This window comes from Phyllostomus discolor, chromosome 2, assembly GCF_004126475.2.
Source record: "Phyllostomus discolor isolate MPI-MPIP mPhyDis1 chromosome 2, mPhyDis1.pri.v3, whole genome shotgun sequence".
In the NCBI taxonomy this organism is placed as follows: domain Eukaryota; kingdom Metazoa; phylum Chordata; class Mammalia; order Chiroptera; family Phyllostomidae; genus Phyllostomus; species Phyllostomus discolor.
In genome coordinates this window covers 185,240,157-185,261,252 of record NC_040904.2, presented here as the reverse complement: position 1 = coordinate 185,261,252, position 21,096 = coordinate 185,240,157, and the positions used below count along the sequence as shown (strand labels likewise).

General features: G+C 41.1%; 1 protein-coding gene and 1 long non-coding RNA gene across 2 annotated transcripts in view; both read left to right on the top strand.

Annotated features, from left to right (window-relative positions):
* AEBP2 (AE binding protein 2) overlaps positions 1–8,157 on the top strand; it is a 70,512-nt gene extending 62,355 nt beyond the window's left edge. Inside the window, exon 9 of the mRNA XM_028531696.2 lies at positions 7,347–8,157. Within this exon, the coding sequence (XP_028387497.1) occupies positions 7,347–7,353 (7 nt within the window). The 3' untranslated portion in view covers positions 7,354–8,157. The remainder of the gene's footprint in view (positions 1–7,346) is intronic.
* Positions 522–4,974, top strand: LOC118499121. The gene is made up of 2 exons (XR_004901641.1): positions 522–2,999; positions 3,837–4,974. It is a non-coding gene; the product is annotated as an uncharacterized LOC118499121 (long non-coding RNA).
* Positions 8,158–21,096: the final 12,939 nt, after the last annotated feature.

Genomic DNA, 21,096 nt, shown 5'->3' with positions numbered 1-21,096 from the left:
TTCTTTTACTCTGAAAATTAAAAAGCACTTGTAAGCAGTTACAGCAGGAATTGCACCCCATATTCTTTTCTAGATCAGTATTCTTTCTACTCTACCAAACTGCTTTTTACAGTGTGAGAAAGGAAATCTCGTGTATATTGTAATACCAACTATGAAGTTGTTTTAGTGTTACTGCCATAGCCAGTTCCTAGCTTGATACAAGGCACAGAATAGCTGCTGAAGTCCTTGTTGAATGAGTGTTATAGGTGAGTGCTTGCTACAGTAAGATATTTTGGAGAGTTGTGGTCTAAACACTAGTAGGATTGAAGCAACCTGGCTTAAGCCACACTGTGATAATGTTACGTAACTTCTCATATGAATCGATACTTGTTTGTCTGAATAGTCTCTATGTAAGGGGTTATTGATGTTACATTTTTATATGCTCAGTTTGTAGCGAAACCATTTTTGGTTTGTTTATATGTTCCTGTTGAAGAAGATTATTTCAGAAATTTATCTCTGTTTGAATCCTCAGTAGGTATTTTATGCCCTGGGTTTTTTTTTTAAGTTTTAGAAAAGTGTAAAGTTTTTTTAGGAGAGTGTGTAGCTAGGGAACAATAATAATAATAGATTGTAACATATGAGCATGTACTCGTGATAGCGGAGCCCAGGGCCAGTGTCCGTGGTTTAACACACATACCGCTGGGCAGAAGAGCAGGCCAGATGGTCCCAGGCGTACATGTTGCTGAATTTTCTAAATTAAGAGCCTAATTATTTTAGTACTTGCATGTCTTTTTAATGCCTTTATAAGATTGTAATAAATGTCATTTTTTTGGTAGAAGAGAACTTAAGTTTCTCTGTATCTCATGTTTTTCAGGGAGTTATAAGGAGGATAAATGGTAATGGGTAAAAATACAATAAAAAATAAAAATGTAATACAGAATAGTTAGCAGTTCATTGAGGATTTGTTTGAAACATCAGTAGTAAAGGCTTTCTAGCCAAAAGTAAAATTAAAATTTTTTTAAATATTTTAGTTTTTTTGTTATTAAAGTTCTAATTGCTGAAACAAAGTAATAGTATAGAATAAGGATAAGAGTGAAAGTAATCACTAAACTGGTTATACTTTCCTGGTCTTGAAATTAATATTTTGTTGAATCCTTCTTAAATGTTTTTTTTTGTGTGTGTGTATTTAAGTTGTTATTATATACCCAGCTCTGGGATTTGGCTTTTATTCAAGGCATCCATGTACAGGGCGTGACAAAAGCAGGTTACAATTGTGAGTACGTGAAACAATGTATTCTTGTGATTCTATTGTTTTCCATACAAACAACTGGAAACCTACTTCTGCCCCACCCTGTAGAGGTTTCTTACTCTATTCTTTATGGCTAGACTCAATATGCCATACATCATTCAAGCATTCTGTATTGGTTGACATTGAGATTGCTTGCATGTTTTCTGCCATACAATGAATAAAACAGCATCCTTGAAGATATTCTTTGAGAGAGATTTCTATAATGTAGTTTCTTAGAAGGGACTATTAGCTAGACTTCAAAGTGTTTGTGAGTTGTGTCTGTTGCAAATTTTGGTATTGTCAAAAGGTTTTCCTGAAATGGTGGTGCCAACATAAACTCCCATCGCCTCGATGTGAATGCCCTTTTCTCGGCACTGTTCCAGTATTTAAATTTTACTCATTAAATTTTAGTCAGTCTAAGGTGGAAAGTCGGTTATGAAGTGCCTGGGTTTAATTCTCAGGTCAATTGAAAACTGTGGTATTGGGAAGTTTTACTTAAACTCACAGGGCCAGTATTTTTTAATTTGTAAAATGGCATATTATTTCTGCTTACCCAATAGGATTTGTTGTGAGGATAGAATGAGACGTGTGCCCATTGTTTTGAGTGAGCATGGCCTGAATCTTTACACTTTATGATCCCTTCAAACGCACTCTGCCAGTGGTCTTGTCTTGTCATTGGAAGAATATCGTGTAGGTTCCTTAGTTTTTCTGATTACCCTTGAGTATTAAAAAGCCCTCCAGTCCTTTGTAGTCACAAAAGTAATTTAACACCTTATCTCAGTATCTCCTAATCCATTTTAATTGTGCAAATTAAAAGAATTTCGACACATCCACGTAATCATGGAAACACCAACACAAGGTAAAAAACACTTCCGTCACCCCCATAGGTTTCCTAATGCTTGTTTGCGGCCATCCTTCCCTTTAGCCCCGCCCCCAGCCCCAGGCAACCACTGATCTCCATGCAGACTGATTGCATTTTCTAAAATTTTATATAAATGGAATCCTATGGTATGTAGTCTTGCATGTCTTTCACTTAGCATGATTTCGAGATGGATCAGTAAATACTGTGAATAAATACTTTTTTGCTTATTTAATGATATTGAACATACTCCTGTAGTTTTTGGCTGTTTGTGTTGTAAGTAGGTATTAGGGATGCTAAATTGTCTAAACTCTTCTGGCTTAAGGTTAAGATTTACTATAATACTTATCTCAGACTCTTGTCTGGGATATGATTGGGCAGCATTAAAGGCATTAGTTAAGGCATTTTAAAAACAAATTATATGTTTAATCATAATTTTATAATTCAGTTTGTAAGGTAGTGTGACTTAAAGTGGAATGTTTAAATATTTTATACTGGAAATGTTAGAACAAGTATTTGTAGCAAAGAATTTGTTGCTGTTGTACTAGGAATGCTATGAAGTTCACTGTCAGCCTAAATTAATTAGAATGTTAATGGAAAGGTAATCTTAGCATCTGCAACTGCAACTGCATGCTCTAGATACTGAGGATTCAGCAGGGAACCACATAAACATTCTTCATCTTACCAGACTTAGAAATGTGTGGATGGGAGATGATAGAGTGCAAATGAGTAGCATGCACAGTGGGTCATTAGTGAATGCTGTGACGAAGAAGTGGGGGAAGGACTAGGGTTAGAATTCACGATACAATTTAAGTGGGTAGTTGTAAGGCCTCATCGACAAGGTGACATTGGACCAAAGCTCTGAAGGAGCTAGTGGAGAGGATGTGGGCAGCAGTATCCATCTCTGCTGCGGATGCTCCTCGAAACACGAGAAAAACACACAGAGACACCCGGGTCCTGTGGGGAAATAGGGACAGAAGGGCCACTCTCTCCAGTGGAGAGTGCACCGTATCCATTCCCAAGCAGATTTTTATTGAGAATACAGACTTAGTTTGTGGATTCCCAGTCTGGCAGAAAAGATCAAAAGAAGTAGGTGACTTAACAAAGGTGCAGACAGAAACCCCCGCTGTGATTCTGGGCAGAGCTTGGGGTTTTATCTAACAGGGCTCAGAGGGCTAGTTTTGGTTTCCTGTCTGTGCCTACAAATTCTAATAACATCCTCCAGCAAACAGATCTCACAGGATCTTGCATATTCTATGTCCCAGGCCTGATTACCCCGGGGATCCACCATCTCTGGTCTGGTCTGGGCTGCACCGGCCCTGCTATTTCCGCGGGCCTGAGTCAACAGAGAAGACAAAGGCAGCCAGGAGACTTGGATTTCTCACATCTAAGAACAAGGACTCAGGCTTTGACAAAGCTGAGGGGGCAGGGGTTGATGTCCATCACCCCTTCATTTCCACAGCCCCGAGTCTCTTCCCAGAAGCCTCCATGTGATCATGCCTATCTTAGTCGATTCCCTCTGTGGGAAATCTTACCAGTCATTGGCTAACTGATCAAGCTTAGGAGGTCAGGCACAGAACAGGCAGCATTCATGCCAGTGAAATAAGTTTTGTCTCCTTAGTGGCTCCTGGTCCAGAGGTCTTTCACTCAGCCTAAGTCACAGAGGGTTACAGTTTCCTGAGACCAGGCAGGGCAGTCCCCAACAGCTAGAGCTAAGTCCTGTAGGTATATGAGGGAAGAGCATTCCTGGCAGAGAGGAAAAGTATAAAAACCCTTGCAACAAGACCATTTACTGAAATATGTATTAGGTTCTTACACTTCCCCAGCATGAGCCCAGGAGTTGGTGATGCTGCATTGAACAAAACATTAAAAAATTAATTTCTGTTTCTCGGTGTTTATATTTCATCATGCTTTGGTGTATTGTAGCTCTGGAATTGATGTGACTACCTTTGAGGGGATGGGAAGCCATTGAGGGTTTTGAGCAGAGAAAAGTTAAGATCTGAATTACATTCTAAAAATATGATTGATGGCTCTTTGAAGAACTGACTCTCAGGAGCAAGGGCAGAGGTAGGAAGGAGAGTTAAAAGGCTATTAACATAACCAGTGACTGGACCCAGAGCACATTGGACGGTGATCAAAGTTGAAACTCAGGTATGTGGAGGTAGGTTTCCTGGGAGTTTGGATGTGCTATGAGAGAAAAGAATGGCTCCAGGTTTTCTGGTGGGGAGGGCTTGAACTAGTGGCAGCATGGTACACCATCCCAATAGTGATGGGAAGACGGCAGTGTGGCGAAGGGTTGCGAGGGGCGAATTATGCTTTGAATGGATTATATTAGGGTGTTACTTAGACGTCCAGTGGGAGTGTCATGAGTCAGAAAGGAATCTACAGTGGAAATGGTAAGAGGTAGAAGACTGAATGCAGTTTACGTACTTTGAAATCTAGGTTAAGTTGTTACACATTCATAAAGATGAGTATCATTTCCCCTCCAGTAAAGAATTTGAACTTCTTTGTGTGTCTGGCTTGAGCAAGAGCAGGACCCCGGGCACTCGGTGAGCAAGCAGCAAGCAGCGGAAATTCAATCCACTGAGACTTGGAAACAATTTCTGTTCAGTTCATCAAGTGTCAAGTGGTGGGACAGAATGATCAATGGCTTGGCCATTGCTTGTGATAAAATATTTAGGAACAGAAAGATGACTGTCTTTTCTACAGTGATGTGGGGTAAGTAGGCATTACCATTAATCACTTGAAGGAGTGGACATTTATCAAACACCAAGTGCCAGACTCTGTTACATTAGCTCATTCAATGCTCGTAACTTCGAAGCTGACAATTACTCCATTTCACGGTGAAGGAAACAGGTGCAGCGAGATTAAGGCATGTTTCCAAGATCACGGAGATGGTAAGAATTTGGAACATCTCTTGGAGAATATGTGAATGATATCCTAGAGGAAGTGCCTTTCGAACTTGATGTAGTAAGACAAGGTAAATGCCAGAGGAAATGCCATGTGCCAAAAAAGGCAAAAAGTTTAGTGCAATTGCGTAGTTACTTAGTACCTGGCATGTACTTGGTATTTTGAATAAAAATAAGGTATTCTGTTCCTACTTTCCAGACTTGGGCATAGCGAGAAGATCATAGTGACATTAATGTAATTTCTGTACAGTGCGAAGGGCTGCGCTGGAGATCGGCCTGCAGTCCCGTGGGAGCACAGAGCATTGGGCCGGCCCTGGAGGGCAGCGCAGGCTCCTCTCCTCCTCCCAGAAGGCGACTCCGGGTTAACTTGTAAAGAGCACGTGGGACTTAGTGCTGGACAACAGAGGGGAAGATGGGGTAGTTTAAGACAGGGATCTCCATGTGCCACATTGGGGAACAACCTGGTGTCTAGGTGAAGCAGAAGGCGGGGAGTGATTGGTGGCGAGTCTGCGGAGGTTGGGAGGATCCTCCGAGAAGGGCCTGCCTTCCACGTGTCACGGTTTGTGCTCTGTGTGGAAGACCGATGGGGAGCGATGCAAGGTTTCAGGCAGAGCACGACGGTGACTGCCTGGCAGTAGGTGCGAAGCTGGGTCAGGGGGAGTGGTTGGTGGGGAGACAGGTCAGGTGGCTGCTCTTCCTCGTCCTCCACAGGGGTAATTAAGAAAGAGAATAAATCGCAATTTTCAAAGATGTTTAGTTTTACTGAAAAGTAATTTTCTAAGATTTAAAAATACTAGAATTCATTCCTAGGGAACTTAATACATTTTCTTAAAAGTTCTTCATCAAGTGTTAGCTACTAAATAAGGTCACACTTGCTTTCAAGTGTGAGGTAAGGGGCTAGACTAAGTGTCCTTTTTAGCTCTGCATTGTTCTGATTGTGCCATTGCATGTTTTCTTTCAAAATGAGATGTAAAAAAGTACTAGAGTAATACAGAGTACAGTGCATTGCCCATGTTATCTGAGAGGTAAAACATTAAAAATGCCCTTCAAGCACTTAGAAATGGCCTTGCCTTTATGGTATGTAATATTCAAACAGGCAGTTCTGCATAGATTTCCAAATAGTGAAAAGCAGCCTTCTTAACAGGGGACTGAGTCAAAAATTATTATTTTTTATATTCAGCTTTATGGCTTATTTTGTGACGTTGTGCAAATCACTTAGGAATTAGCAACATACAGAATATTTTCTGAAATAGAGAACTATATGTAGTATAGAGAGATTAGTTGATAGTTATCGTTTATAAGGACATTTGAACATGAAACTGGTATTCAAAGCAGCTTTAGTAAATATCAAATGATTGAAATGTAGCTTCTTTGCAGAAAAGAATAAAGGGACAAGCAAAATACAGAAGTGAATCGTGATGAGCAAGATAGTGTGTAGCAGGTGTTTTCTGTGGGTGGGAAGATGGGCAAGCAGGTCTGCCTTGGATGCCACTCCGTGAAGATTGGCAGTTGAGGTACTTCTAGAAGGCACTTTCTGGGATCGTTTCACCAGCCCTTGGAGAAAATATGAAACTGGTTTACTTTCTACTTTTCTGTTTCCCTTTTTGTTCTAAAAGATTTCATCTTAAGAAATATGAAGCAAGACATTATTTTTAAGAACTGATAAATATAAGACACTGGGAAAACTTAAGGCACACCTGGGGTGAGGTCCACGCAGTGCATGATCTGACATTTTATACTTTGACTGGAGGTGGCCGCATGCTTGTTAGCTCTAGCTCATTTATCAAGCTAGAGTAAAGAGGAAGCTTCACAATTCATTGTGTTTATAACTTGTCATGAAGCATTTAGAAATAGCTGAGTACAGGGTTTGGTGAATTTACATATACTTCACATTTAATCCATACAGTGTGCATATGAAATACAGGCTTCACTATTTTTATTTTACAGGTGAATTACTTGTAACTTTCCCAAGACTGTACAGCTAGCAGGTTGCTGAGCTGGGAGTTTGAACCAGTTCTGCCTGATCTTACTAATCACTGTGGCTTTTTGATAAGTGGTTAATTATTTGAATGTATTTTGCATGCTGTGTAAAAGAATAAGCACCCCTGAAAGAAGTGTCAAGGAAATCATAACCATGTTTTGCTCACTTTTTTGTCTGATTCCAAGCAATTCCACTTATTAATACTACTCTTATTGCCTAGTGATTGAAATTACTTCTAATTTATGACAAACGGTAAGGTAAGTATGGTACAAAACTTGAAGCATCTTAATCCTCACCTGGTCCTTCTCTAACAGTCTTTTCTTCATGTAGATCCTGATGTGGACGAAAAAAGGGCCACATACTAACCCCTACAAGCTCAGGGGAGGTCTGCGTGGTGGCCCTACACACTCACAGAGACTGAAAGGAACCATACAGGATGGGCTGAACATTGAACTTCCTAACCAAAAACAAGCCGTGGCGGGTAGTCCCATCATAGGCCTGTAGCTTCCTTGACAGAGGTCAGCCTTTACCTTAGGTGAGCCTGTCTGTCGTCGTGCTACAGCTAAGACAACATCCCCTTGCAGCATCAGAGGAAACCCCTTGTTCTGGGCCCCTCGGGGTTCGCCTGCGGCACCACGGCAGGAGACCACAGAACCCCTCGTCGTCATCTTGCTCTCCACGTACCATCTCTGTGCTGCAAGCGTTACTTGTTAACAATCCCGTGCCCACCAATGTAAAAGAAGTGTGTCTCTCCACTTTACTTTTTATCCAGTCCCAGAGATTTTCCTGCTTTGCTTTCTTGTGGCCCCCTAATCTACCACCGATGGATTTCATGTAACCCTCCTTACTTCTCCTCCTTTGATTCTGAAGTATAAAATAAGTTGCCAAACTGCCATTCTCTGGAGCATTGTCTCAATCCCTTGAGATTTTGCTTCCTGGCAGTTGTCAGTTTGGCTCAAATAAACTCAAAAATTCGCTACCAGTTTGGACATTTCTTATATCAACCCTGACCCGTGTCATTTCCTTCTCTCTGGAGAATTTAGTGTTTCTTGTGAGGAGGACCTACTGGCAACATATTCCCTCAGTTCTTGTTTGCTGAGAACGTATTTCTCCTTCACCTTTGAAGGATAATTTCACGGAATAAAGAATTCTAGGTTCGTGTTTTGTTTTTGCCTTTTCCTTTTCATACTTGAAATATTTCTCTTCACATTCCTTGATTGTGTGGTTTACACAGACGTGTCTGGTGTGATTCTTATCTCGGCTCCCCTGTAGATAAGGTGTTTTTCCCGTCTGGGTTCTTTCAAGATTTTTTTTTTTATCTTTGATTTTCTGCATTTTGAATATGATACACCTAGATGGAGATTTTTTTTTTTGCATTTATCCTTTTTCTCTAAGCTTTCTGTATCTGTGGTTTGCTCTCTGTCATTAATTTGGGAAGTTCTGTCTTTGCTTCCAATATTGTGTTACTTTCTCATTCTGATATTCCTTTTACACACACACTATACCTTTGTAGTTGTCCTGTGGTTTGTGTATATTCTGTTCCCTTTTTCTTTCTTTTTTAATCTTTTCAGTTTTGGAATTTTGATACATCCCCAAGCTCACAGATGCTCTCCTCAACTGTGTCTAGTCTACTAATGAGCCTATCAAAGTCATTTTTCACTATTGCAGTGTTTCTTAATTCTAGCATTTCTTTTGATTCTTTTAATTTTCATCTCTGCTTACATTAGCCGTCTGTTCTTGAATGTTGTCTACTTTTTCCATTAGTGTATTAATAGTTATCATCCTAGCATATTGATCTAATTATTTTAAATTCCTGGCCTGTTAATTTCCACGTGCCTGCTGTATCTGAGTCTGCTTGCTCTTTCTCTTTAAAATGTGTTTTTTGCATTTTTGTATCCAAGTAGTAATTGTTGAAAGCGGGATGTGATATCTCTGGTAAAAAAGAACTGCTGTAAATAGGCTTTTATTTACTTATTTATTTAAGTATTTTATTTATTTATTTTTAGAGAGAGGGGAGGGGAAGGAGAAAGGGACGGAGAGCAACAGTGATGTGAGAAAAACATCGATCAGTTTCCTCTCTTGTATGTGCCCCGGCCGGGGACCCAACGCAGCCCGACTGAGGACTGAACCTGCAACCGAGCCACATTGGTCAGGGCAAAGAGAGAAACATATATTTGCTGTCTCACTTATTTGTACATTCATTGGTTGCTTCTTGTATGTGCCCTGATTGGGGATTGAACCCACAACCTTGGCATATTGGGACGCCTGCTCTAACCAACTGAGCTACCTACTCAGGGCTTGCTTGCTGGCTAGTTTTACTTATTTAAAATTTCATTTATTGATTTGAGAGAGACACACACACGTACCAATTTATTGTTGTACTTATCGATGTAGGTGCCCGACCAGAAATTGAACTTGCTGCCCTGATGATGCGCTAACCAATTAAGCTCCTGGACCAAGGCTGTAAATAGGCCGTTAGTGATGTGATGAGGTGTGTGTGGGGGTGGGTCAGTGAGCCTGTGCCCCTGGGCTGTGGGCTGTGACGTTCACAAGTGCTTCTCAGTTTTTTTCCTTCCTTAAGTGGAGCAGGGTGGCTGGGCAGGCCGTAGTCAGGTATTTCCCTTCTCCCACCTAGAAGACTTCTCCCAGGTCCGGCAGGCCCTGTGAAACTCCAGCCAGGATTGGCTCTGGTTAGCAAGTTGACCTAGAGGGCAGGCCTCGTTGAGAACTGCAGAGTGCTGTGGATCTCTGAAAATGGCTACTGCTCCCCTCCTCCTGCCAAAAGTGGGAGAGGACTTTTCCCTGTCTTCACTGTGAGAATCGGATAGGACTCCCTGAGGTAAAACTCACAAGTGTGTGTGTGTGTGTGTGTGTGTGTGTGTGTGGCGGGCGGGAGTTAGGAGTGGAGGGGAGCTAAGACTGGGTCCCTTTGGAGTTTTCAACTCAAACTTGTCCTCACTGAGCCTTCAGCAATTCGCCAATGATAGTTCAGGTTTTCCTACTCCAGTACTGGTTCCCACCGAGGTATCTGGTCCGGTGAGTTCTGATTCTCCATATCTGCCCGTGTCTCTAGTTTCGGTGATGTGCCTTGTGACCCCAAGTCTCCAAGGCATCTAAGGAAAGTGATTGATACACAGTTCAGCTTTCTGTCTGTCAGGACAGAGTGACTTCCAAGCTCCTTGCATGCCAGACCAGAAACCAGAATTTCAAGTCATTACAAATAGTAATCCGCTATCATCCATTCCTCTGGCTTCCTTTCTGCAAATGAGAACTAAGCACATACAAGGATCAGGGATGTATTTTCAGGCTGCGATGTAATTTATGTCATCTTACATTAAGCATTCTCAGGCAAAACTGAAATACAATATTTCTGCTTTTCTGATGTTTAAGTTCTGGTTTTCCTTTACTTCACTCTATTCAAAGTAGAGGGACTCGAAGAAAAAGGGGGACTCTCAGGAGCAAAACTGGAGGGATCCAGTGAGGACCAAGGAAATGCAGTAATTCAGTACTGACTGAATTCTGGGGACACACGAAGGAGTAAAACAAAAGGCCCTGTTCTCACAGAACTCACGCTGTGGTGGGGAGGCGAGCGATAAGACAGTAAAGGAAACCAGGATTTTTTGCTCTGGCCGGTGTGGCTTGGTTGGGGCATCATCCTGTCACTGGAAGGTTGCAGGTTTGATCCCCAGCCTGGGCGCCAGCACATGTGATCCCTGGTCAAGGAACAATCTACCTGTTCTCAGGTCTGGGTGTGTAAGGGAGGCAATCAGTCGATGCTTCTCTCTCTCTTCCTTCCCCTCTAAAAGCAATGAAAAGAATGTCCTCAGGTGAGAATTAAAAAAAAACACACACAATAATTTCTGTATACAGCTGTAATGTGTACACACTTCTTTGGTCTTGTGGTTACACATCTTCCCTCCTTCATGAAAAGTATCTAAATCAGTTTTTCCTAGGTGCCATGGAGCAGGCTGAGAAATGCTCCTTTGGCCATGTATTAAGAGGAGAGATTTGGGATAACTTTTGTTTTCACCCGGCTATGGCCAGATGGAAGTAAGGAGAAAACTTAGGGTAGTGTATGGAAAAAGGGGGAAGAGATCTCTAAGTTGTTCCCCGTCTTTTATGTACAACGTAGTGAACAGAAGATCATTTCAGCCCCACATCAGTTACTGTTTTAGGGACAAGACCCAGCCGCATGGTCGGTCCTGGAGGAGCTCGTACATGGTGTCTGCGGGAAGCTTTCTTTTTTGGTTTACAGGATTACCTAATTGAAAAAGAGGAAATATGTGTAAAATCTGGATTTAATTTGTATAGTCTTTTTTGGAGAAAATGGGAACAAATTTCAGAAGAAACTGCAGCACTCTAATAGTTAACATTTTGTTTAATAGCTGGATGACATCAGAAAAAGACTGACTTCATTTTTAGCACCAGCAGTTTGTATTTCTGTTTACTGGAAACCCTTTGGTAAAAGAAAAAAAAAATAAACAAGTAGAGTAATTCTTTGTCAATAAAATACATTTCCCAAAAGTGTCCAATAATTTCCTTGAAAATGTTCCAAATATGAAAGTAACATATTCAATATAGAGAATTTAGAAAATTTGGATGGAAATAATTACACTGAACTCCAATCATATTTTAGAGAGAGGGGAAGAGAGGGGGAGAAACGATGTGAGAGACAGAAAAATCGGCCGCCTCTCGTCCATGCCCGGACCAGGACTGAACCTGCAATCTAGGCATGTGCCCTGATGAACTGAACCCGTGACCGTTTGGTTCACAGGGTGACACTCCAACCAACTGAGCCACGCTGGCCAGGGCAATCCAGCCATGTTTTAAAATCACTGTTAATATATTAGATATCAGTGTATGAGGATATTTTCTTATATAGGCTAGGGCAATCCAGTGATGTTTTAAAAATCACTGTTAATATATTCGATAGCAAGGTATGAGGATATTTTCTTTTACTTACATAGACAGGGTTTTCTTACAGATTGGGTTAGAACATGCCATGCTTATGCTCAGCATCTCTCCACCATGGGACTACCAGCACTGAGGGAATATCCCATAGTTCGTGTCCTACGTTGTTAGCTGGTCCCCTGTTGAGTGTTTTAGTTTCCAGCGTCTCACCAGCATGAATAATGCTTGTTGAACTGAACACTTGGAGTGTGTTTTGTTATTTGCATTCTACAAATGGTATGTGGCATTGTGCCCTTTCAGTCCTGAAAACTAATAATTAAAGTAAAAAAAATTAAGTGTAAGGACAGGTCATTGTTTTAATTTATACATTTATTACAAGAAAGCTTGAGTGTATTCTTATATTTATTGCTAGTTACATTTCTTATTATTCAACTATGTAAGAATATTTTTTTACATGTCGCAAACAATGTTGAACTTACTATTTTTATACAGATATTTAATCAAATCTCTCAGTGTTTTTCCTTATGGAGCTTTTCTTGGTGAATGTAGACAAAGTCCTTTCTCATTCAGTGTCCATGTAAGTTATTTTCTTCAAGTTATTATGTGGTTTTATTTGTTAAAACACTTTGTGAAATCTGAAGTGTACTTAAGAATACAGAGAGGAGCTTAATAAATAAACCTGTGATACCTGTCACATCTTGTTCCGTCTGTATCCGCCCCCAGTTCCTTTTGGGATATTTTGAAGCAAATCTCAGATGTCTGAGGATCATGTAATCTGTTGATATTTGGGATTGTGTCAATAAAGATAAGGATTTCACTTTTTAAAGCATAACCACAGTACTATGTCACATGTAAAGAATTTAACAGTAATCCCTAATATCCATTATCCAATATCATTTTCCTAATTGATTTAAAATTGTTTTTAAAAGTCTGAAATTGGGAATCAAACAAGACCCATTCATTGCTTCTGGTTGATACACCTTGAAGTTTCTTTTAATTTGTAGGCATCCCTTCATATTTTCCCCTTTATTCTTTTTTTCTCCCTTCCCCCCTCATTTTTTTGTTGAAGAAATGGCTTAAATTTTTTTTGACTCTGTAATACAGTGGAAATTATCATTATTTTTTATGTATATTTTGAAGCAGGGGTCTACCTCTGCCCCTGGCTTCTAACAGTTACTCAGTACTACTTAAAATGCAACCTTCATTCTTCATTTATTTAAAGTGCTAATTTTATTATATACAGTGTTATATGATAAAAGTGACATTTTATATTAATGGAGAAATACCGTATTCTTACTATGTAAAAATCCTTTGGTGTTTTGACTGGAATTGTAATAAATACATTTATTTGTAGAGAATTGACATCTCAACAGTATTGACTTTTCCACCCAGGAACATGTTGTATTTTTTTTTTTTTTAGTTATTTAAGTGTTCTTTTGTTTCTTGCAAAAAAAATTGTGTTTTTTCATCCTCTAGGCCCTGCATATTATTTATAAAATTCACTTCTCAAATCTCGAAACTACAAATTTTCCAGTATCCTATTTTCAAATATTTTACTACAGTGTTCCTCCAGACCTAATGTAAACTGTATTTATACTTTATGGTAAATGAGGTTTACAATAAAATGATTCCCTAACATCCTGACCCTCAGTTTCTCTCCTCATATTTAAGCACTATTAACAATTTCTTTTGTATTCAGAGAATAGTCTGGCATACTCATAATATATGTTTACTTCCTCCTGTATTACCATTTTGCCTATCAAGGAACTTCAGAGATGTTTCCATGCCAGTGCATGCAGATCAGTCTGTCTTTGATTGGTGTCCACAGAGCATGTAACTGAAAGGGTGTGTGATCGTTTGTTTAACCCATTTCTCACGGGTAGGCAATCAGGCCTTTCCAGACCCGCGGGGCTCAGTGGGTTGGCTGTTGTCCCACAAAGTGAAAGTCATACTCTGGAGAAAATTCTTACATGTGTATCTTTGTGCATGTGTAGAAATTTTTGCAGGATAAATTTTCGAAGTGGAATTATGGGACAAAACTGACACATATGGTCCTGCAAAGTGACTTCCAAAACGGCTACATCAACATGTCATCCCAGCAAAGGTATATGAGAATGTTCACTTTTCTACACTTCCATCAGTGCTGGATATCATTACTCTTTTGAGGGGGAAGCAAGGGGCACATGAGGGTCATAGATCTTTACTATTATATTTTTTCAGTTTTATTCAGATATAATTGACCTACACAATGAATTGATTTGATATACTTAATGTATCGCAGAATGATTACTTTAGTAGTGTTAGTAAACATTTCTATCACTTCACATAATTACTGTTTTTTTGCGGTTCAAACATTTAGGATTTCCTCTTTTAGGAACATCCAAGTATCAACAGCTACAGTCACTGTGCCGTGCATTAGACCCCCAGAACTTACTCGTCTTACACCCAGAAGTCTGTGCTCTGCAACTGCCATCACCCCATTTCCTTCACCCCCGCCCTCGGTAACCACCATTCTCCTCTCTTGTTTCTATGAATTCAGCCTTTTTATTTTTATTTTGTTTCATTTTTTTTCAATTATACTGGACATTGAATATTATATTAAGCTCAAGTGTACGGCATAGAGGTAAGACATTTGTATAACTTACAAAGTGATCCCCCAGAGAAGTCTAGCACCCACCTGGCCCCAAACAGTTCTTACAAGCTCCAGTTTCTCATAAGCGAGATCACACAGCACTTGCCTTTCTGTGACTTACTCCATAATGCCCTCTGGCTTCACCCAGGGTGTCACAAATGGCAGGATTTCCTTCTTCCCCATGGCTGGACATTATTCCTCAGTGTGTGTGTGTACAGAGTCATGTGCCATTAAGGACAGGCGTGCCGTCTGAGAAGTGCATCACTGAGGCAGTTTCACCCCGGGGTGACCATTGTCGCGTGCACTCGCACAAACCTAGATGGTTCAGCCTCCTGTACCCCTAGGCGGTGGCACCTAAGCTACAGACCTCTACGTTACTGTGCGGAATGCTGCGAGCAGTTGTAATGCAATGGGAAGGATTTGAGAAACATTTCTCAACACAGAAAAGGTACAGTAAACATATAGTATAATACATTTTAAAAAATGGTCCCCCTGTAGGACACGTACCATGAATGGCTCCTTCAGGACTGGAAGTTGCTCTGGGCGGGTCAGTGAGTGGAGAATGAGTGTGAGGGCCTCGGGCGTTATGAACCCTGCTGCGGACTTTGTAAACCCTGGGCACTTAGGCTACTCTCCATTTGTAGCCCAACTCAAGATTAAATTAAGCGCCAGAGAATAATGCGATAAAGAGACCCAGTAAACACGAGGTGTGTGAGGCTACTGCCAGTGTATGTGGTGTGCTGTTTTACAGCAGGCTTTTTGTTTTGTACTCGGGTACATTCTAAAATAAAGATTAAAAGTATAGCATAGTAAATACGTAATCCAGCAACAGTTGGTTGTTGTCATTTTCAAGTATGTGCTGTGCATAGTCGTCTGTGCTATGCTTTTATATGACTGGAAGTGCAACAGGTGTTGTTAACACATTGTGGGTAGTTTTATCGCACATTCTACTACCAGTCAACATAAAACGTATAAATACGTTTCCCGCATACAATGTGTTAAAAATGTTCATTTTTAATTACAGTATACTCTCAGTGTTATTTTATATTAGTTTCAGGTGTACAGTGTAGTGTTAGACAATCACATAGTTTACAAAGTGCTCTCCTCTTACTTCCAGTACCCACCTAGCACCATACACAGTTATTACAACATTATTGACTGTATTCCTATGCTGTACTGTACATCCCTGTGGCTATTTTGTAACAATTTGTACTTAATCCCTTTACCTTTTTTTAGGAGTATCTATGTACTCTAGGGGACGGGAGGAAGAAAGAGGGAGAGAAAGAACAGGGTGCAAGAGATCCCACGCCCTAACTGGGGACCTGGCCTGGGTTGCATGTGCCCTAGACTGGGAATTGAACCAGTGACGCTTTGGTTTGCAGGCCGGCACTCAATCCACTGCACCGCACCAGCCAGGGCTATCTAACACTCTTTTTGTGGAGAAGTGAAATTAATTTAACACAGTCTGACAAATCCCTGGAGAACTGCATTTCTCAGTGTTTTGCGTCAAAGCCCTTGTGTGACCTCAAAAGCCTAATGATGATTTGGGGTGAAAAGCAGGAAAAGGGAGGGAGGCACTGGCATGGCTGTGAGCTGCCTCGGATTTCTCCGGATCTCAGGAGGGGAAGAGAAAGGGAACACTCAGATTCTCAGACATACTGACCCAAGATGTGCATTTTAACAAGATTCCCAGGTAACTAGTGTGTCTCTTGAAGTTTGGGAGGCATGGCTTTGGCATATTAATTAAACCACAGGCAACTGAGGGGATCTAAGGAGAGCCCTTTTAAATATTTATTCATTCCTCCACAAAACAAATAACTTTTAAGCATGTAATTTTTATGGGGCATAACTGCTTTTGGCAGTAACAATGACAAGAATAATATAATGAGCCAGGCACTGTATTTTTTATTTTAAAAAGGTTTTTAATTTCTATTTCATCTTTGTTGTATTTTTTTCATTACCATTTAGTCCCCTTATGCCCCCCCCCCAGCAATCACCACACTGCTGTCCATGTCCATGAGTCCTTTCTCCTTTTTGCTCGATCCCTCCACCCCTCACCTCCCTTCCCCCATGCTCTTAGCTGTCATCTGCTCTCCATCTATGAGTCTGTCCCCATTTTCCCTGTTAGTTCAGTTTGTTCATTAGATTCCACATGTGCATGAAATCATAGAACCAGGCACTTTGCATTATTTCTAATTCTCGCAACCTTGAAAGGGAGGTGAGGTTAGTTCCAGTTTACAGAGAAGTCGCCGGAGCCTGGGGTAGCATGCCTGTGATAACTCAGCAAGGGTAACAGGGAGCCGTGACGGGAGCCTAGTCCCAGCTGACAATTCCTCTGTATTTCTACCAGTTCTGACCTAAATCCAGAGGGTATCAGAGCTTGTACTTTGAAATGCTTGATTAGAAGATTTTATTTATTTTTAGAGTGAGGGGGAAGGAGGGAGAAAGTGGGAGAGAAACATCAATGTGTGGTTGCCTCTCCCACATCCCTTACTGGGGACCTGGCCTACAACCCAGACTTGTGCCCTGACTGGGAATCAAACTAGCAACCTTTGGGTTTGCAGGCCAGTGCTCAATCCACTGAGCCATACCAGCCAGGAAAAAGGCTTGATAATGTTAAAGCTCATTCTTGATGTACAAAACAAAACCCACACACAAAACGGGGAACATGATCTGGTTACTTATGTATGTTCAGTGCTGAAGCTTCACAAGGGAAATGAACGCAGATAGGACAAAGCAGAAATCTCCAAATGCAAATGTTAACGCTTCTCCGTCCATATCAGATATAATAAATGGAATAAAATACTCGTTTGCCTACCCCTCTTTTGTGGAGGTGTTAAGTTAATTTAAACACAGTGACAAATCCCTGGAGAACTGCATTTCTCAATTTTTTGTTTTTTTCATCAAATCTCTTGTTTGACCTCAAAAGCCTAATGATGATTTGGGGTGAAAAGCGGGAAAAGGGAGGGAGGCGCTGGCATGGCTGTGAGCAGCCACGGATTTCTCCGGATCTCAGGAGGGGAAGAGAAAGGGAACTCATCTGTGCATGCTTCCCTGCGGAATGGGGCAAGATAACGTTTCTCATTGATCACAGATCCACTGGTTCCAGTCAAGAGAATGCTGTCAGGGGTCCTGCTGTGCCTCTGCCTTCTTGTTTGCCTGGAAAGAGAGATTCCGGTGGCAGGCATCTGGCGCATTGAAGTGCCCTTTATGTCCACGTGCGAGTATGGGAGCACGTGTGTTTGCTGGGCAGGAAGCATAGTTTTCAGTGTCATCATCATATTTTCCATTGCTGCGAGAAAGACCATTTATGAGTCTAGCACCCAGCATCATAGAAAATTGTTTCCTTGTTAGCCAAAAGAAAAAAGAGGAAAAAAGGGACCATGACAAAATTGGCTGATTCAGATGAAGCAATGAAGATGTTTGGGGTAGATGTAATCGAAGCTTTCCTGAGGCTGCGGATTTGGGATACCCACATGTAGCTTTGTTTAGAATTGGCATCCGTTTCAGGAGCTTGCTTTCTGTTTGTGAGAAGAAAACTGGCCTTTTGAAGAAATGTGGCGCACACGCTCTTAATATAACATGAAAGGAAAAGGTTCTTCGTGCCAAGAAATCGCTCACGTGAGGTGGAATTTTTAAAACAAATCTGGTGGCAAGCTTTTTTCCTGCGAAAGCTTCAGGGAAGAATGAAATAATCTAAAACTGCACTTGTGGCAGTCACCATCGGCCCTTCAGACGGAGTTTGCTTCGTTGTCCAAAAACACAAACAAACCTAGCTTGGAGGTCTTCTGTTTGCAGAGTGTGGTGGTGAGCAAAGGCTGCTTCTCTGGCTAATTGGGATAGCTCCCAGGTACTGGTGATGATTTTTAGATTTACGGCAAGCTCTAGATCTGCCTAGAGACACAGCATGTTTGAAAGACAAGGTGTTCAGTACATCTAGAGGCGGGTCACCAACCGATGCTTCTCAGGGTGAAGTTCAGGTTCAGAACTGCAAGGGCAGGCAATTCGACAATGAAGGAAACAAGCTCCTCCGGAGGGTATTTTTTTGTTTGTTTTATTGTTTTTTCTATTTTTCTTATAACCAAGGACTGAACTTCTTTCCTTTTATCACATTTGGCTCTGTAACTTTTTCTTAACTACTGGCTCCCTTGACAAGTAATGGTTTGCTTAGGATATCTTGATGTTGCTGGACGTTTAGGAGCTTTCAGCCTTCAATCCCCGAGCCTCAGGAAAACTCCGCCCATCTTCGCCTGTGCAAGCTTTCCACCCGCCCTCCCCCATCCTTTAAAATGGAAACACACTGTTTCCATCTCAGCCCTGATTGCTTGACCTTCAATATCACTGGAGATTTGTACAAATAAAAAAGGCATTGCTGCCTCTGCATTCTTTTCCCAATTCCAGTCTTTTATCCATTTGGAGTGACTGGCTGCCTGCTGTTAGCAGTGCCCCTTTGACCTTAACCTTTGGAGAGAATTCAACAAAGGCAAGAACTCAGCCAAAGAATTAAACTAGATCAAACTTCTAAAGAGTGTCCAAAACACAATACTGGGGTTTCTATCTTCCTAAATAAGGACCCCAATAACCCCTGAAAGTTACTTCCCCAAGAGACACAGCATGATGGGAAATATGAGGATGTTACTATTTTTACATTTCTTTTTAATAAGTAATATCCTAGGGTAAAGAGAGTAATTATTTTGTTCATATTGGAAGCAGTAGCTGTAATAAATCCCCTTTGTTTTCTTTCCTATTTTTTGACTCAGTAGAATACAATTATATTTGAAGTTTGTTTTTACTGTCACAAAACTCAGAGTTTAGCTCTCTAACCAAGTACATGGAAATTGATTTTAGATTTATGACAAATGCTAGACTTGTCTTGGGTAAAGAATGTATACTTATTTAAACACAAAAAGCAATCTCGAGAGCATTGTGTGGGAACCATGCTATTTAAATACTCTTATGCTGGGAAGACTTCCTTTTACAAATCTCCTTGGCTTCCAGTCCTGGAAGATGGAGTCTCGTTCCAGAGGGACAGGAGAGAAATATTGCATTAAAAATCAAGAGGTGTCAAAGCCCTCGCTCAACATCTACTGCGAATTTATTTGCGTTGTCATCTTGGGCAAGTCATTTTTCTCTTCCTCCGCACCTTAGTGAAATAATCTGTAACATGATGGAGCTGAACTGAGACAGTGAGTGTAAACGTTCTTATTTTGTTTTCACTGGAGTGCCCTCCTATCAGATGTAATCTTAGGTAGACTCCCTTACATAATAGAGATAATTGCTCTGCTTTATAAGGTACTTCATGAATCCTATGCCTGATCTTAGCCAAATGGTTGAGAAGTGATTTATGAATTCTAAATGATAAACTTTACTGAAAAGTTACGCAATGAGAACGGAGGCCATTTGGGTGTTCTTAAACCATAGAAATGGGAGTTGTGTGAGTTTCCTAGGGCTGCTGTAACAAACTACCACAAACTGGTGGCTTTAAGCAACAGGAAGTTTCTCTCTCACTGCTCTGGAGGCAGGAAGTCTAAAATCAAGGGTTGGCAGGGAGGGCCCCGCTCCCAGCAAAGTTTAGGGGAGAATATGTCTTGCCTCTCAGTTGCTGGTGGTTCTGGGCATTCCTGGGCTTGGGGCAGCACATCTCCAACCTCTGCCTCACTTTTCATGGCCGTTCTTCCCTCTGTGTTTCTCTGTGTTCTGTGTCTCTGTTTTTGTTGTTGTTGTTGTTGTTGTTGTTGTTGTTTTTAATAGAGCATTTGGTTTAGGGCCCATCTTAATCAAGTATGACCTCATCTTAACTTGATTCCATCTGCAAACACTCTAGTTTTAAATAAGATCACATTTATTTATTTATTTTGAGAACAAGAAACACCTTTATTACATTTTATCACATTAAAATAGGAGGGAGGAGGATTCATTTGCCTTCCTGGGCCATGATTTTCCTCAGCTCCCTGCCCTCCAGAACAGAGCTGTCTGCTTGTCCACATGGGCCTGGTCTTGGAGCAATGCACACAAGAAGCTTGCCCTGGTGCAGCTGCTCCTCTGGAGATGGCTGACTTTGTCTTTCTTTTTCTACTTACTTTTGTATTCATTAGTTCATTCTTGTATGTGCTGTGACTGGGGATTGAACCTGCAACCTTGGCATATCAGGATGATGCTCTAATCAACTAAGCTACCCAGCCAGGGCTGTTGTTGGCATTGTTTTTTCTTTCATCATATTTCTTCTGAATTTTCTTTGATCCTTTTTTTCTTTAAATTCTCTTCTTCCTCAAGAGTCAGCTGGGCCCCCTTCTTGTCGCCCAGGGGCATTGCATACTTGCCAATGAGCGTGACGCAGTTCTTTACTAGCATCTTGGTATGGACCAGTTTGTTGCTGGATGCATTGTGGACAACATCAATAATCCTTGTTTTGCACATACAACACTCCAAGCCCCAGGAGTAGCTGCCCATGTCCAGCCTGAAGGCTCTGTACTTCTTGCTGCTCCCCAATGTTCAAACTGTGTGTATACTGTGGGGCCAATCCTATTACTGGCAGCA